This window comes from Parasteatoda tepidariorum, chromosome 7 (assembly GCF_982258835.1).
Source record: "Parasteatoda tepidariorum strain Cologne lab strain chromosome 7, Ptep-v5.0, whole genome shotgun sequence".
Lineage (NCBI taxonomy): Eukaryota > Metazoa > Arthropoda > Arachnida > Araneae > Theridiidae > Parasteatoda > Parasteatoda tepidariorum.
In genome coordinates, this window is record NC_141761.1 from 75786360 (window position 1) to 75805300 (window position 18941).

The 18941-nt window shown below is 27.6% G+C and overlaps 1 protein-coding gene across 2 annotated transcripts in view; it reads left to right on the forward strand.

Annotated features, from left to right (window-relative positions):
• LOC107449399 (lachesin-like) overlaps window positions 1-18031 on the forward strand; it is a 207838-nt gene extending 189807 nt beyond the window's left edge. The window contains exons 6-10 of one of the 2 annotated variants that reach the window (XM_016064909.4): window positions 1932-2219; window positions 4734-4802; window positions 6732-6821; window positions 12519-12605; window positions 16913-18031. In XM_016064909.4, the coding sequence (XP_015920395.1) occupies window positions 1932-2219; window positions 4734-4802; window positions 6732-6821; window positions 12519-12605; window positions 16913-16992 (614 nt within the window). In that variant the 3' untranslated portion in view covers window positions 16993-18031. The remainder of the gene's footprint in view (window positions 1-1931; window positions 2220-4733; window positions 4803-6731; window positions 6822-12518; window positions 12606-16912) is intronic. The other variant, XM_016064910.4, reaches the window with a different exon arrangement.
• Window positions 18032-18941: the final 910 nt, after the last annotated feature.

Here is an 18941-nt window from a genome sequence, read left to right on the forward strand (position 1 = left end):
ACCTCTGCGTAACTCTAAATCTCTTAAAATTTTACAAATATTTGTTGTTGTTTTTTTCATTTTGGAGAAATTTTTTAGTCAGAAGTTATGGCATATACCGATTCACTTAATTCCTTTTTATATAAAATATAGAGGGCAGAAATATACGGTTACGTAGTATACAACTATGAGGATAGTTTTTCAAATAAGAACTGTTTTGAAATAGAATAAGAGAAACTTTATTTGTGAATCAAAAACCAAAATATGAATAATATTATTTTTTTTACATAGTCACCATTAACATTGAAACATTTGTCAAGTCGTGGCACTAGCTTTTGGATGCATGCATGGCTAGCATGAAAAAATTCTACCTCCTGACCGTAAAATTAGTAATAGTTCCTTTCATCATGCCATCAATTTCAAAGTGATTTCCACCTTAAATTCCTTAAAGTTTGAATCAGATAAAACCTGACTCAAAGTTAGGGCTGTATGGTGGATGATCCATTGCTTCCCATTCATGACAGCACGCTGTTCAGATCATTCTTCATCATGAACATGTGTTCTTCCTTAATTCAGTTGATTCAAACACTTCAATTAATATTTTTTTCTTATTTGAAAGAAATTTAATTTGTACAACAAAACATATTCACTGCCAATTTCTTCATACTTAAACGGTACCCTGTCAGAATAATATAACTATAATGTATTGCTCGACCAAACTTAAATGCAAAACTAATAAATGCAGATAGTTTGTAGACTTCTTTTGCATAACTACACAGTGAGGCTAAAATAGGATTTAACCAAGAGGATGAATTATGACCCTAATGAAAATAATTCATATCACTAATAACTAAATTAATATTATAATGTTAAAGATGTTATGACGTTGATGTTATGGTGTTACTGTGATCTCAGATATTATGTATAGCCATTTCAGAGATGACTACAGTAGATATATTTTCAACATTCTTTTAACATATTGCAGATTATTGAGAAACGACGTGTTACAAACCATATGTCTGTTGCTATTACTGTGAAAAATTTGTCAGTGCTGAATTTCGTGATGTTAACACAGCTACATGTTATTTATATTAGTGATGTTATCAGAAGCAATTTGTTTTAGAAGTAATTACTATAGCTTCTTCTGAAATGCTCCCTTCATATCACAAAGCAGCCACATGCAACTTGAGATTCATATGTTACAGTTTACTAAATTATAATAAAATCTTTTTAGAAATATAACTTTCATTCCAACGTTTTTGTTATTACTTAATTCAATAAACAGTAGAAAAATTTTAAAAAAATATATTGAGTAAATTATTTAATGTTTAAACAATTTGCTATATTAATAAAATATCGAAGGCAATTTTTTGTGTATATATCTCTTTGTTGATTATATTTTTATATCTTTTCGTTGTTTTGGTTTCTGACCATTTTTAAATATTTTCTAAATATTTTTTGGTTACTTTTCTATACTTAGAAAGTATTTTACAATACTTAGAAAGAGTGTATGTGTGAGAAAAAGAGAGAGAGAGAGAAATAATAATAATAGTAATGATTTTAGTCTTGATTTGAATTAGTGTTGTCAATTTTAAGAGATTTGATGCAATGCTTTGTATCATGTATTTAAACCAAATTTCCTATAATATCAAGTATTAAAGTGAGTTGACGGAATAAATTCTTCAGAATTTAGTAAATATTTATTCTGTCAAGAATTTTACCTTCCAATCCCATCTGTTTCTTACAATCCCCCCTTTAATAAGATTTAAATAAGATTTGCATTCTTTTCATATTTTACCTTATTTATTTTGTCCTATATCCTCATCATAGAACCAGAGTAAAACCTTTCGTATCGACAAAATATTTATTACGTACATCATCAAGTTAACCTTAATTTATATGAGAGTCTAATGTGTTGTGTTACTTTGCATTTAGTTTTAATTTCTTTTTAGTTAAACCTAAAATTCGAGTGCCAAATCAACTAGTTGGAGCTGCATCAGGATCCGATGTCGTATTAGAATGTAGATTAGAAGCATCTCCAACGCCACTTACTTCATGGATCCGAAGTGAAGGTATTATGTTGCTCAACAACAAGAAATATGACATATCTGAAATGAAAGATGGTTATAAAATCAACATGAAAATCAAAATATTCAGCCTGACAGTAGATGATTTTGGTTCATACAAATGCGTGGCCAAGAACACTTTAGGTGAAAAAGAAGGATTTATCAGGTTGTATGGTATGACATTTCAACTTCTCGAGAGTATATATATATATATATATATATATATATATATATATATATATATATATATATATATATATATATATATATATATATATATATATATATATATATATATATATATATATATATATATATATATATATAATTTTTTTTTTTTTCAAATTCAAATTGGTCATATGTAACGAAAGTCAAAACAATGTATTTTGGGTTTTATTATTTATGCAAGATAATTTGTAAGGTTGTTTCTTAATGACTCGTCTGTCAACTTTATAATTGTTGGTTGTTCTGAATAGTTATTTCCGACCATCTTTTATACTTATTTTTTATTTTTATATAGTATTACTTATAGAAGTTAATTCCTCATTTGATTCAATTACTTACCTTCTTTGGTATTTCTGAAACTCATTTTCTTATGCTCGGGGCAATAGTGGTGATATAGGCAATAATAGAGCGGACCAGTTGGCTAAAGACGCGACTTGCTTTAAACATGATCTTCTAAATGTCAATATGTCAATCCGTTGTCGCACTGGAAATACGTAGCTTGAGAAAAAACTTTTTTTAACTAAAGCACTGAACTCTTATCTTCCCCAAAATCTGTGTGGACTAAAAGTTTTTTCAACTATTTTTCAGCGATTGAAGTGTAGGAAATGTTTTGCTCATTTTAACTTAACACAGAATATAACAGCGCGTGGAAATTTTAACAGCTACTTGTTTATGTTTAATTTAGAGAATTGCAATTTTTGTTCTTGTGGTCATGATGTTCAGTTTGTAGAACACATTATTTTTATTGTATTTTATATTCAAGTCAAAGAAAAGCTTACAAAAAGGAACTGAGACTCTCAGGTATTTCTTGGCCATTTGTTTTGTCCTTGGTTGCCGAAATACACTGAAAACCTAAATATTTTAAAGCCTAAATAAAGAAATTTAAATTGTTCTAGCTTTATTAATCGAAAAACGCAGTAGAAGAACCAGGTAAATTAAATTTTCGGAACGAAAAAAGAAGTTGCATCTGAATTATTTTATTACCAATCAATTTTTTAGAAGGTGGGAATAATTCTTTGCCTTATTTGATTTACAACTGACTAATTTGAAATAAAAATCATGCAACCTTACTAAAAACTAATATTAATTAGTAATGCTAAGATAAAAATGAAAGCAAAAACAGTTCTGTAACACTAAACTTAGCCATATTGACGCAACCATTCTCTTTTTCTTCTTTTCCTACCAGACGCGGATATGTACATAGGATAGTAAAACCCTTACCCGTATAATCCGCGTCTGGCAACTACTTCCAGCCAACCTCAATCAATTATTTAAAGTTTCAAAAGAAAGGAGGTCAAAATTTTGTTTACAAATATATAGAAATATTAATTTGTTTACAAAAAGACAGAAATATTAATTATAGTTTAAACAATATATATATGACATATAGAAAGTGACAATAAATGAATTTTGGAAAGTAAATTAATATAAAGGGGGAAAAAAGGGTAATATAATATATATATATATATATATATATATATATATATATATATATATATATATATATATATATATATATATATATATATATATATATATATATATATATATATATATATATATATATATATATATATATATATATATATATATATATATATATATATATATATATATATATATATATATATATATATATATATATATATATATATATATATATATATATATATATTTAGTTGTCCATTAAAATTTTGATTTATAGGTATTAAATAAAAAAAGAAAGTAATTAAAATGCTATAATAATAAATAAAAAGTTAAATAGAAAAGATATGTACAGTATTTACAACATATAGGTAGGCATTCAAAAATATATAACATATTTTTATTTTTTTTTATTTTTATAATTTTAGAATATTGTCATTATCAGAAAGAAAATTCATTACCAATAACAATTTGGTTTTAAGTGTATTGTTAGTTATGAATTGTTTTTGGCAAGTTGGTAGATTAGTGATATTCGATGCACGAGTATGCCATGAAGCTGTATAGATGCATTCCGTAAGATATTGTTCTGGAGTGCCCAGAAGACCGCACGTGCAGTGATCATTATCTGAGATGTTTAGATATTTAAAATAACATGAAAAGGACCATGCCCAGTTAGAAACCAGATTTCTTGTTTTGATGGTATCGTCCTAAAATAATCTACTTTATTAATAATTTTATATAATCTTCTTCCCTTATTTTAATTGCGACGCAACCATTTTATGTTATTTTCTCCAATTCATTAATTCCAATAAAAATGTCATTCACCTGGTTCTTCCATCAAATTCTTTAATTGTGTCGGTATATGCCATCCAGTTTTGAGCATGATTGCTCAGTACTGATTTATTGATTATTCTCTTTTTTATTCATTATTTTTATTCATATTATTATTTTGTTTTATTCACCTCGTATGAAGAACGTATATTCAGCTAGTAGGCTATAAAATAACATTATTAAGGTACAGTTTTCTTATTTTTTCAGAGATCCCTCCTCCAACTTCAAACCCAAAAGTAACACAACATTATGAGGTTTATCTTCCTAGATTAAGAGGTAAATTTCTCTCTGTATTTCATAAAGCTTTTAAGCAATTTTGATCATGAAAATAAAAATGCGATCCATCTGGATTTTTTTTTAAATATATATAAATTTTGTTTTGAAGAAGGGAAAAGAATTTATATAGAAATATTTTGATATTATCTGTTTTTCTTAAACAAAATTTTCACATTCCTTAAATATTTTTGTCTAAATATTTTTAAGACTTGCCACCGACTGAAGAAATAGATGGTCTGCTGGTGTGCAAGCACAATAAAACTCTCCGAAAAGTTTAAATGCAAATTAAACTAAAAAGTGTTTCAATCTGATGCATTACCTCTGCTTACAACTTTTAAATTTACGTGTGGAGTTTTAGCTACATGATTTAATATATGCATAATGATATTAAAATCATGGACAAGCAAATGCAACGAAATATGATCCAAACACGTGCGATGCATTGAGAAATTTTTTTATTAAAACTATCAAAATGAGCTAAAATTTACTGGCTTTCTTATCTCTATGGGAACACTGAAAATCTCGGTAAATCTTATAGAAGCACTTTGGAAATGATTTTAATAAAATCAACAGTAAACCATTTATTCGGTTAAATTAAATTTTCATTTTTATAATTTTCACTAGACATAGGGGAATAAGAGCTATAATTTTTAAAACCAGAATTTCATGTAAACCAATACCAAATAAATATTAAAAATTATCAAATGATTGGTTTAATTTCCGTATATTTTAGTTTTATTAGCTAAAATTATGTTGTTGTTTTTTTGTCAGAAATGTTAGCGTTATACAGTACAGTAATTTTCCCAATTTTTTTTCTGTGGGTAATTAAAAAAAATTATTGGATTAATTTTTGATTTTGTATGTTTTATGCCTTGCTGCTTGACCTGCCATTTTTTCCAAGACTACTGGGCAAAAAAATATCTTATTTATTTGATAAATATCGCCTAAATGGCAGAATGATTGACATAAAAACGTCTTTGTATTAAAAAGTATACTTTTCTAGTTTTGTCTTAAAAATTAAAATAAGTACAATTAAAAAATTCTGCACGAGAATAAACTGAAAATCTCTTATCTGGGAACTCAGATAAATTTACAAAGGATAAAAATCGGAAATTTTTGCAAAAACTATTAAACATATTCATTGGAGAACCAGTAATTTTAAATAAACAAAATGATTCAAAAAATTTCCGGCTCTTAGATTTGAAGTTTTTTCCGGCCATTAAACTGTTTGAGAAAATTTATTCAAGGTGACCCTGAACCAATAGGACACAATTGAGAAAGTGCAAATCGTTGAGACTCCAAACGTTTTGTAAGAGAATTGAACCCCGGTCGAAGTCCTGGCAGGCAAAGACACTACTCACAACACTAAATATGCAGGCTCATACCTACATAAAAAAGTAAAAGTACATTGAAATAATATTTTTTATTTCTTCTTGCATTTTTACAGAAATATTTTAAGGTTTCAATGATTTTTATCCAAGTTTCGAGTAGAATTTTTAATGTTTATCATTTGCTATAATACACCTTTTTAAAATCCTATAAAACAGATGCGAGAGTGTTGATCTCCTAATTACGTAATATTGTTTTGTATTCATTCCCTTTAAATAAGCTTGAGACTTATCAAACTTAAGTAATTAAAAATTAAAAAAAGTTACTACAGGTATTTTATTACTTGTTGCTCATAAATATGATATTTAGATAGAGACACATGCAACTAAAATTTCTAAATTTTCATAGTCTTCTTATTAATGCAAAACATATTGTTAATATTGTTCAGTAAATTTGAATTGATTCATTTATCTAAAACAGTACTAAAATAATATTTAAAAAAGAGGGTTTCAAAATTCGTTTTTTTTTTCTTCTTTTAAATAACATTAAAAAAGGAGAGTTCATCAAATTTAGATTAAAATATTATTATTTATTTTATAGAACATTTACATCTCAATGGGAGTTCGTCACAGAGAAAAAATGGGCCAGCTTCTAATACTTTAATGGACGAATCTCAGGAATTCAACTCAGGTGGGCAGTGAGGGACTTTAATTTTTGTTTGATTTTTTTTTATTCATTTTTATTTATTTAAAAATTAAAAGAAAATGTGTTATATACGCTGCAAAATAATTTACCATTATTAAAAAAATTTAAAACAAATAAAGTACTAGAAAATTAGAATAACTAAGTTTTTGAAATAAAATAAATTATAATTGTATATCAGAAATGAGTATTATAAATAACGATTTTGATAAACTTAACTATTGAAAAGGCTGCAGAATTTTCAATTTATTGATCCAGAGTGCATTAAAGCTTTGTGAAAAATTATGAAAAATATGAACTTAATATGAACTTAAAAATATCCTAGTTAATATATAGAAAAAACTGCAGATACAGTTCTAAAATTTCAAATAGCAGAATTAGAAATAACAGAATTAGAATTGAATAACACTTTACATATATCTGATCTTTGCATGTCCTTAATCAGATTAAAAATTCATTACTTTATTCGTTTTCTAACAAAAAACTAGTAGGAATTTGTCTTTTTACTTTTTTTTGATAAAAAAGTTCATTAAAATTTACTTTGACGGCGGAATCCTGCTTAATTGATTTAAAACATAGTTATAGCATTTAAAATATGCTTATAATAATTTTACACAATCCATTGTTTGAGGTGATCGACAAAGTTTATCACTTTCAATTTGTTTTACCTATTTCACCTACTTTTACAAAATTATTATTTTATGTCTTCCTTCGATATTAAAATATTATTTAAGCAACTTTTTTCAAATGAGAAATATTACTACTTTGAAAAGTGATTTCCTGACATAAAAGGCTAGATGTTATGTTACTTTGGAGCTCATAGTCTAAACAAACAGAAGAAAAACTAGAATTACTGCTTTTCTACTTTGCTTTACCTTAATCCATTGAAAATACAGACATTTATTGAGCGTTATTAGTGTTTATGTGGGAGGTAATATGGTAGATTTTTATTTAATTCGACATGTGATATAATAAAAGTGAGATTATTGAGCATAGTGTAAAAAAATAATTAAAAAAGATAAAAGCAATGCAAATTCGCTAGAAAAGAATAACAGCTAAGATCTTAAACGAATTCCGTAAAAAAAATTAAAACTTAGAAATCATCTGTAATTTTACATTATAGAAATTGTACAAAATATTATTCCAATAAGAAGTATACTTAATTGTATTCAAATGAGAAATATCCCTAATTTGGAAAGGGCTAGATATAATGTTATTCAAAGCTTACACTTTTGACAAAAACGGAATAAACAAGAATTACTGATTTCTAGATTTTTTTCATTACTTCTGCTGTGAATGAAGAAATTATACGCGTATTCTTAAGATTTATATTTTGAATATTAAATAGTTTGTTATTGCGGGGAGGAGTAAGAGGGTAGCATCATATTCAATTAAACATGTGCCTCGAAGAATGTGAGATTATTAGACAGTTTGAATTGTATTAATATTATCGAAGTATTTGATGAATAAAGATAATTGATTAGCGATCAATTTATAAATTTATATTTAAGGAGAGAAAGTCTACTATTGCTGTACCCATTTTTAGGAAAAAAAAACTATTCAAAAACAACAATTGCTATAATAAATTAGCAAAAATATATTACTTACCATGTTCCTTTAAAAATATTGCAAATTATTGAACAAAGATAATAGTAAAATTAATATTAATTTTACTAGAATTTTTATCGTATATTCTTATTTTTAGTTTAGTAGCTATATAAAAAAATATAATTAAGAAATATAATTAAAGAAATTTTTTTATAAAAAAAATTTCTTATTGCTAACCGTCAGAACTCTAGTAATAAACAAAGAAATCTTAATTTCTATAAAAACGGCAATAACAAAAAACTTTAAAACTAGAAAAAGTATTAGTGATTCCTTACAAAATTAGAAATTTGCTATTTATTAGGTACCTTTAAAAATGAACTTTAAACATAGGCAAATAGTTCATAAAAAATGAATTTGATTTGTGCTATTTTGTATTACCTTACAATATAAATAAAAATTATTCAGTAAATAAATGGATATTATAAACTTTAACATGCAAACAACACAATCTATGCTTCAAATATTTCATAAATTTAAATTTAGTTTATACAAAACACCATTGAGTTTTATTATAAATTTTACAAACACTATGAAAACAATATAAATCATATTTCCATTGCAATGATATGATAGTATTAAAAAGGCTGACAATTTTTTTTCAAGTGTTAAATATTTGCAAAAAAATTATGAGATCTACTAAAACATGCTACTTTTATTCGAAGAAGAAAATATTTTTCTAAATATTTATGCTATGCCTATTTTTTTATAAAAAAAATATCTAAATAAGGCAATGTTTAATATTTTTTTCTACTGTAAGAACTTATTTCCCTAGAATTAGTAAAGAAGTTAAAAATTCTTAAAGAGGACTTCCGATTGAGTGATTTTTATTATTTTTTATATATTTTTTTAATATCCATGAGGCTCCCAAACACCCGATGCTTCTTCTCATCTAGTTTTGTTCTGTTATTCCAAAAAGTCGATAAAAAATCATTTTGTTAATAAAATTTGTGATTATTATAATTCTACGAAAACACATTTTATCAATTTGTTGAAATATAGAAAGGAAAGGATGCTTTGATTTCAAAAATAATTTACTACACTTTACTACTGTACTACAGAATGATGGTCGAGTAAATGCAATTATATGAGCAGTAAATTTACTTGTTACACTGCAAAATATCCCAAAACAATTCTGAATATATGGGACAGCTACAGTGCATATAGTTTTCTAAAACGTTTCTTAATATTTCGGAAACCTCTAGTGGGACTAGGTTACCAATAATGTCAACCATCATCTATCAAAGTACCTCAAGATAGAATCGAGATAACATGTTTTATATAATAGTGATTTGGAATTTTATAGCTGTAATGATGGCTACGCTCCAGAATTTTCATACATTACTCTTATACATTACTATCTTAAATTACTCCCCCACCAGAAATTTATCTGTAATAGAATTCGATGAATGTATACCACTAGTTGATTCATTGATGCTTTGCAAGCGCTGAGAGAGCTGTATTAAGATCACCGGGGCTTGATTGCTGGTCGTGAGAGCTGTACTAAGATCACTGTTGTGGGCGTGATCGCTTCTATGATGCAATTAGCAGTAGAGTGTGTACTTTCCCCTGTTTTGTGTACTCGAGACTGAGTAGCAACAGCGTAAGGAGGACAATGTTGCAGTCACAAATAGCAAGTCAACTGTTCACTGAGAGCCATTCATCGAACCAGATGCATTCAATTCAAGTGGGCGTTTCAGACGTGTTTCTCTACATTACTTCCCCACCCCGATAAAATCAAGTTCTAGAACTGTCGGTTGGTCGGGGTGCTTGAGACCGAAGCGGCCCTTTATCCCTTCATCATGAATTGAAGGATCGTTGTGGTGGTTCCTTACGGTCCTTGTAACTTGAAACTAAAAGTAGACATATAATTATAAGCACATTGCTCTAGTACAAATAATGATGAATATCATTAAATAATAATGAATTTTTTGCATATAGTTACATGCAAATGAATAATAGAGAAAAAGAATAATAAAAGTATTCTTCCGGTAAGAAGTTTGTCAAACTCATTATACATCTCTCAAGTACAATACTCTTTCTCATATCACATTCCAAGCAATAACATACTCTTCACTAATCGCATTTATCATAATACATAGTCAATTTTCATGAAATCTAGTACAATACAAATCAAGTTGATTTGTGTCAACGCATTTTATATACAATTACACATCTACATCAGTGTTATTCTATACGAATATTATCCATTTTGAAATATAATTTTATATATAAATAAGTTCCATATGAAAATATTGCCATAATATAAAATTCACTATTTAAGCTCAATTGAGTTTGACTACAATGGTCAGTGTTGCATCACTTGTAAAACAGTGTGCAACTGGCCTCAGGGAGGTATTTTCAAATAGGTTTTCGTACTCGAAAATTGAGTTAAAGTTTGCAGCTTTACAATCTAAAGCTTTTTTAAAACAGTTCCTATTTAGTTTATAGAATCGAGTTGACTTGTCTTATGTACTAGTGAATTGGAATTTAATAGTTGTAGTGGTAGCTACTCTACACTCTGAAACTGAGTCGGTGTCATTGCGATTCAGTTTCTTACTTTTGAAATTAAAAAATAAAAAGTATTTCTCAATTGATAGGAAACATAATATTAAATAAAGTTCTTTGAGATTTTCAGAAACAGTTTTGTTGAGTCAAAATTATTTTTTCTAAAATTTTTTTACAATGAATCAACCTTATGTCCTTATAAGTATTATATCAACCTGTAATCTTACATCATATAACAGCTTGCATTGGAAACAGTTTTTATCTCTCTTTAGCCTTAATATTATTAGGTATTTCAACATAAATACTACGATTTATATCTGGCTACACCTAATCTCCCTTTTATTTATGTATTTATTTTTTGTTAATTTTGATATCAATTCAAGCCCTAATAAACGAAAGAAAAATCGCAAGACATATAATTTTTTTCTTCAGCACTGGATAAGTAAGACAATTTTAAGCAGAATAAGCATTTATGTAAGAAACACACTTAAATTCTGAAGGTCATAGAAAGTCAAATGATATTATTGAAGTGAATATTTTTAAATATACAATTCACAAGGGTTTTTAGAGTTTATTTTGTTATTAAATTATGAGAATATAACGCTTGAAAGTGAGGTCGTATTATAGATTATTCCTTCACAGGGGCGCAAATCGTACGAAATTAAACAAACGATACGAATATAAACAATATGTATTGGTATGCAACAATTTTGTATGTTGAAGTTCCATCATTACCTAGACATTAGAGCTGGCGAATTGCAGCATATCCGCGTGAAGCGAAAGCGGCAGCAAAACATTGACAAATTGGTAGCTAGTTTTTCTCATACCTATCAGAAGTTTTATTCTTCCCTTTCGGATGTTAAAAGGCGTATTTCCTTTATTTTGTAGACTGAGATCTGATGCGCAAAACATTAATTCGTAGGTCTTCAGCAAGCACAAGAATGAACCAGCAATGCGCAATTAGGGTTGAATATAAACGGAAAACTTTCCCAATGAGTAGTTAAATTCTCTTATATTTTGGTCTTATTAAGCAGAATTGTGTTTTTATTATTTTTTTATTTCTCTTAACCAGAAATGTTATTATTTTACAGATAATTTTACAATTTTTTTTTCTCTTCAAAGATGGCAGGGTACCAATTAGTTTTGAAAGTAAAGATGAATGATGCGTTATATTGACCACATTGTGCAATCATACGAACCATTATACAATTATCAAGTCTTAAACACTATGTTCCCCATATCTACATCGGGTTATTTCAGAAATTCTTTATTTTATACGTATTTTTTACGTAACTGATATAATTCTAATCACTTCTAAATTTCTTGTTATATATTTTACAGAGAAAAAAAAACTACGATCATCAGTCTCGGAAACAAGTGTCTTATTTCATACTTATGTTCAATACAACAAATAGAATTCTAATCAATACTAAATTCTCTGTGATGTTAACTTCACAGACAAAAATTTATGATAATCAGTCTCGAAAACAGGAGCATTATTTTATACGTATCTTTTACATAACTAATAGAATTGTAATCAGTACTAATTTTTCTGAAATTTTTACTTTACAGACAAAAATTTACGATCATCAGTCTCGGAAACAGGTGCTTCAGAAGATTCTATACCAAGTAAGCCATTACACAGACCTCCAGAAAATGGTGAGCTGCTTTAAATAAAGCATTGATTAAAATGTTAGTTTAATAATTAAAATAAAATTAAATTTCTCTAAATTTAACATCCACCATGATGATTTTCCATTTAAAAGTAAGAACTGGATTGAAAAAATTTAAAATTTTTCAAATATTTATTTAAAAATAATATATAATTTCTTTAAACTAAAACATATATATAATTATAAAACATACATTATAATTTCTTTAAATGTTTTTAAACTAAGATTTAAAATTATATTTTTTGCCCAAATTATTTAATAATTTTAATGTTTTGATATGTTTCCATTCATGTGTTGTATAAATGCTACTTATACTTTATGCAGTTTGTTTATTAAAAATTGCATCATGGCTTACGGCAGGGTAAGCCATTCATCTTGAAAACTGAAAAATAAATTATGCTAAATGGCTGTAGCTTTTCTAATTTGAGATCTATAGCAAGGCATTAGAGGTGGTTCTGTTTTTAAATTTGTAATAAAATTAAATGACAAAAATAAAATCTGGAATAACTTCAGTGGATTAAAAAAATAACTTATTTAATGAAAAGCAATAAAATGAAAGCAGGCTAAATATATATTATTATACAGTACTAATCATTTTGAAAATGTTCTTCATTTGTAGAAACGTTTTTGAATTTTTTTTATATATTTTATATATAAGAATTTTTATATATTTAAATTTCTTATATATCTTATATTTTAGCTGTGCAGAAGCTGATTAGTTGCAATGGCAATTTCACAAGCTATTTATTGTGAAATTTAAAGAAAATATATAAAATTCTCTATAACAATGGACTTTTTGTGATTATAATTCTAAAACACTCGCATCGTTTCATTGCATATAAGATGAATTTATCAATATATCCTTTGTTAAGAAAAACTTACGAACGAGTAATAAATATTTATTTTAACTCTCATGCTTAGTACGTCATGTAATGTTTTTGGTGATACAAATTGAGTTTAACTTTGCATCTTACACATTTTAAATAATGTTTGATTTTTAATCAAAATTTAAAAAGTATATTTCAGACATTAAGATTATTATATTTTTTCACTGATATTTGTTTGATTAGTTAGGTTTCAGCTCTTAATAAAATCTGAAAATCACACTATTAGTGAGTTTGCATAAAATGAAAACAAAGACAAAACAAGAAAGATATCGCATTTATTCTTATAAATAGGGCAGAGATGTTTCTTTTTAAATCATTCCCCATATTTTGATTCAGGAAAAAGTGCCATTCATTTGTATTACCAAGTAATAAAGTGTAAAGTGCATTTTATCTTAAAAAAATTTAAGTAACCTATCATATAATCACCATTTATAATGTTGTTGTCGTAGATCATTAAGGTAATAGGTGTGCGATTGCTTTTATTTTCCAGTGGCGCCATCTCTGACTAGGAATTCGACTTAGTCAGAGATGGTCAGGATTATATGATATATGATATACCATGTATATGATATACCACACCTGTTCATAGGGAGGACTCATTCATACATCCATTAATTCCTCCACAGATCCAATTCAGTCACCCGAGAGGTATAATTTGTTATGGGAACGTGGATGACTTTGAGACCCGACAGATTTAACGTGCACTAGTCACTATTTACTACACTTCGGCCGACTGGATTTAAACTACAGTTCTTACGAACGTGAGTCCAGCACCCAGACAACCAATCTATCCCAGCTCACTACGTAATATAATCACCACCTATAATATAAATTAAAATCTGGTAAAAAATAAAGTCAAAAAGTAATGCATATATTGGGATCGAAAAATAATATATAGGGCAGGAAAAAAACAAAGGCTAACAAAATTAGTCGAATCACTACACTGTAAAGAAATTTCAATGAACCTAAATACTATAAATGGTGGCAAATACTTTACATCAAAGTGGTTTAGGGAAAAAATACATAATTTTTATAGATCTAGGTGTTTCACTCCATCAAGAATGTTTTTTTATACTACTTGACTAAAGTAAACGGCACCTTTTTGTTATTTCGCAACACTAAAATTTATAATTACTGTAAGATTTGATACACATCAGTCAGTAAAGTTATTTTTGAGATGCGATACGTTATAAAAAAAAATCGTAGAAAATCGTTATAAAAAGAATCGTTATAGAAAAAATCGTTATAAAAAGAATCGTAAAAAAAATTGGATGAATATACATAATATTTCTTAAAATAAAATTATTTCTTAAAATAAAATTATTTCTTAAAATAAAATTATTTCTTAAAATAAAATTATTTCTTAAAATAAAATTATTTCTTAAAATAAAATAATTTCTTAAAAAAAATTTGTTTCTTAAAATAATCTATACAAATATAAATTCAAACAGGGCTAAACAAAACCGAAGTGGATAAAAAAAAAGATATTTTAAAATTGTATAATACAGTTGACAGACACACACCTGACGATAAATACCATTTTATAACTACTTACTGTCTCTCTCTCTCTCTCTGACTCATTGAAATGTTCATCATCGTGCGAGGTAAAATCAAACTTTCATCTTCTTCTAAGCAAAAAAGATCGATCGTCTGACAATTGAAAAATTTGGCGCCAAGACTGGCGAAAAAATTCATGAATAAAGTGAGTTAGGTGCATAAGCTTCATTTATTGGGGTTTATGTTTTAATTGTGCTCGATAAAATGTAAAGAAACATGAGATTCAATATTAACTAGAAATACCACATAATTTTTCAACAAAAAAATCGTATAAGTCGTCACAGTTATTTAACTCGAGCATCAAATATTGTTTGATTGCTATATGAAACTGAATAAGGTATCTATACATATATTTCTCTTACACGGCACCAAAAAAAAGCCTCATAACAACTCCCCGAATGGCAACGTTAGAAAATCAACCAATGATTGCTGCTAAAAATGTCACATGGCAAATCTGGATGAGGTCGCTCAACATGTAGCGCTTTTAAAAACGGAAACAATAACCAGAGTCAGCATTATCAGGTTGTTCAATTCAGATTCATTCCCTAAACACATGATAATATTTAATTTTAACTCAATTAGGAATTAATTAATTAATTAAAGTAAGAATGCTTTAAAAGGCCGCTGTTGAATCGATATTTTTCTACTGGGAGCTACCTAAACATCGAAAAAACGTCTAAGTGTTTGTATTGAATGCATTGAATTTTTTATATTTCGCGTTTATTTATGCATTGAATTTTCACGCTTTAAAATGCAGAATATTAGTGAAGCTGCTAGGGCTTTTAAACGTAATAAGAGAAAACGTGTTCGAAGAGCCCAAGAAAGTGTTGAGAAATGTTATGGAAAACGTAGATTGCAGAGATCAAGTGCAATAATAACTGTTCAAGATGTAACAGTAGATGTCGAAGAGTATAATATTAGCTCAATGACGGAACAATGTAGTTATTGTAATGCTTACTTCTGGGCCAAAGAAAGAAATTCTTCTGACAAATCAATAATGCTGATCACCAAAAAGTATTTCATTTGGCGATAAAACAAATTTTTGTGTTCTTGAAAATGAAAGACTTTTTGAGGGTTATTATCTCACAAGGAAAAGTTAGGGTTTAAAGTTTATATTTTTAAATAATAAATTTTTTTTCTAAAACTTTCAGAATTTCTAGCATTAACTAATTTATTATGCACATTTAGTTGAATTTAGGTGAGTAACTGCAATATTTGATAATTTATTTTGCTAATATGTTTCTCATTTAGCTAACGTTTTGATTTTTTCACCATATACAATCTAAATAGCTAATATACTTTTTTAAAAGCCAATAAGAACATTGATAGAATTCTTCTACATAAGTACAATACTATGTCTTTGATGATAAAATACTATGTCTTTGATGATAATATACTATATCTTTATGCTAGAACATTGTGTTCTTTGGCGAGCGAGCGCAGCGAGGCATGGTTCACGGCGTGAACCACATAGGATTGCGTAGCAATTCTCGGGGGTTGGCGAGCGTTAGCGAGCAGGGGGCGGAGCCTCCTAGTTCCTAATAATTGCTGTCAAAATCCTCTGTGTTTCATCCAGCAATAAACGGGTTTTGTCTATTCTTTAGATAAGAAGCATTAACTTATTTTATTTGATGACGTTTTGTTTAGATTTACTCAAATATTACTTGCAATTTCAAATAAGCATAGTTTGTTTGCATTATTTTTGAAAAAAAGAATCTAAAAGTAAGAATAAATGATTGATTTGGAAGTATTCCCTGTATTTTACTTAAAATTAATTTTTTTTCCTATTTATTTTCATTTTACACAAATATTTCATGTTTTCTGAAATTATTACTTTTTTTTATTTCAGGAGCTACCAGTACTACTATGACCAGTTTGTCCATTTTGGCATGTAGTTGGATTTTTATAAATTTAATATTATTGCGATAGTTGTGTAAGCAGGGATATTTTTCAACGACTTTATGGTCATTCCATGATACAAACTAAGCATTTGCCATTATGGGACTCCATTTGAAGTCTCAACAAGAAACTCTGGAGGAATAAAATTGAATACCCATTTGAATTTTTGAACTGAAATGATATACTGAATGGTTACACTTTAATTCATCGTTTTCAATTGTATAATTTACGAACTGTCTATTATCAGTATTGACTATATTCTGGTTTGTATACAGTCAATTCGCTTCATCTCGAAGTGAAATTACGATAGCTCCATTTTTTGACAAATTTTTTACCCTTTTATCTTTAATTTCATGCTCAAAGTTCTTGAATAATTTGATTTTTTATCTTTAATTGATTTTTTTAAAAATTATTCTCCTTTTCAATAGCTAAATGAGATAAACTAAAAAAACTGCAACCAACTTATTTTGCCCCTCTTAGTGAAATCTACGCAAGTTGTTAAAACATGCTGAGTTAGCGTAAAAAGATTGGATTCCTCTTCGCTTGCAGTTTTGTATTCTCTTCAATTCATTATTTTAAAGATGAATCCCTTGTTTTAAGCTGAAATAATTGAAAACGAAAGATGGTTCTCTCCGTTATAGGTGAAAAAATAAACAGAAAATAACTGCAACCAACTTTTTTTGCCACTACTAATAAAATCTGTGCTCAATCTACGCAAGTAGTCAAAACAAGTTGGCTTAGTGTGAGAAGGTTGGATAACATCTCTGCAAGCAGTTTCGCAGTTTAACCTCATATTCTTAACGATAACTCAGTTTTAACGCCTAATTAATTCATCAAAAAATCTACTAGCGGAGTTGGCGAACATACTTTAGTCTATTGAGCAAATTCTAGAAATCGTCCCAAGTAAGAAAAGCAAGTGAGTCAGAGTGAGATGATCAGATATCATCTGCGAGAAATAACTTAAACTTCCGTAGGTCTATGCTATCTGTATTGTTTGTATAATTATAACACTGCTTCATTTAGGAATTTTGAAATAGAACTATTCAATATAGATCTGAACCAGTGATTCTTAACCACTGTGCCGTGGCCCTTTTGTGTGCCGCCAAACTTTTAAAATGTACCACCAAATATTAGAAATGACACAATAAAAATTATAATGCTTTTTTTATTATGAGTAAAGTTATATATATATATATATATATATATATATATATATATATATATATATATATATATATAGGGTGGTCCCGAATTCATGGTACAAACTTTAATGGTAAGTACAGGACATTGTAACAATGATTTATTGTATAGGAATGTATAGTCGCAAGTATGCTATTTATTTTCTACCAGTGTTAACGAGGACCGTGTGTGTTGCCAGTCTTAACTTAGATAAAATTATTTCTTAACCCGCGGAGGGTTAGAACATTTTTTTTTCCAAAATTTAAAACTTCAGGCACCTGTGCATCTAAAAACCAGTTTTTCCCACGATATGTCTAGGCAGAACAGGAAAATATTTTTTCCTGGAGCTCAACACGCGAATGACGTGAATAGAAATTCGACCTTATCGAAAAAATATATAACTTTAGTAGTGAATAACTTATAGTAATTAAGTAGTGAGATGTCCATGAAACTCTTTCGGCAATATTTCAGAAATCAAAAGTACTCTTACGTAATAGGAATATATAAACGTATTGTCTAAAAGATAATTGTTATCATTTTCAAATTGGACAGTAAGTCGAACCGATTAGTTGAAGATTAGAGATTAGATTCGAGATGTTGCGAATTGACTGTGTTAAAAAAGCTATGATTTATTGATCAGTCCATTTGCAGTTTGTTTAAATTTATTAAAATGTTTAAGGTGAATTGTATTTAAACAATATCAATGCTTCGCTCTATTTTAATCAATTAAACTAATAATAAATGTAAGAACTTGGTTATTATTTATTTACCAACCTCCTAATTAGCAAGTTATCAATTGT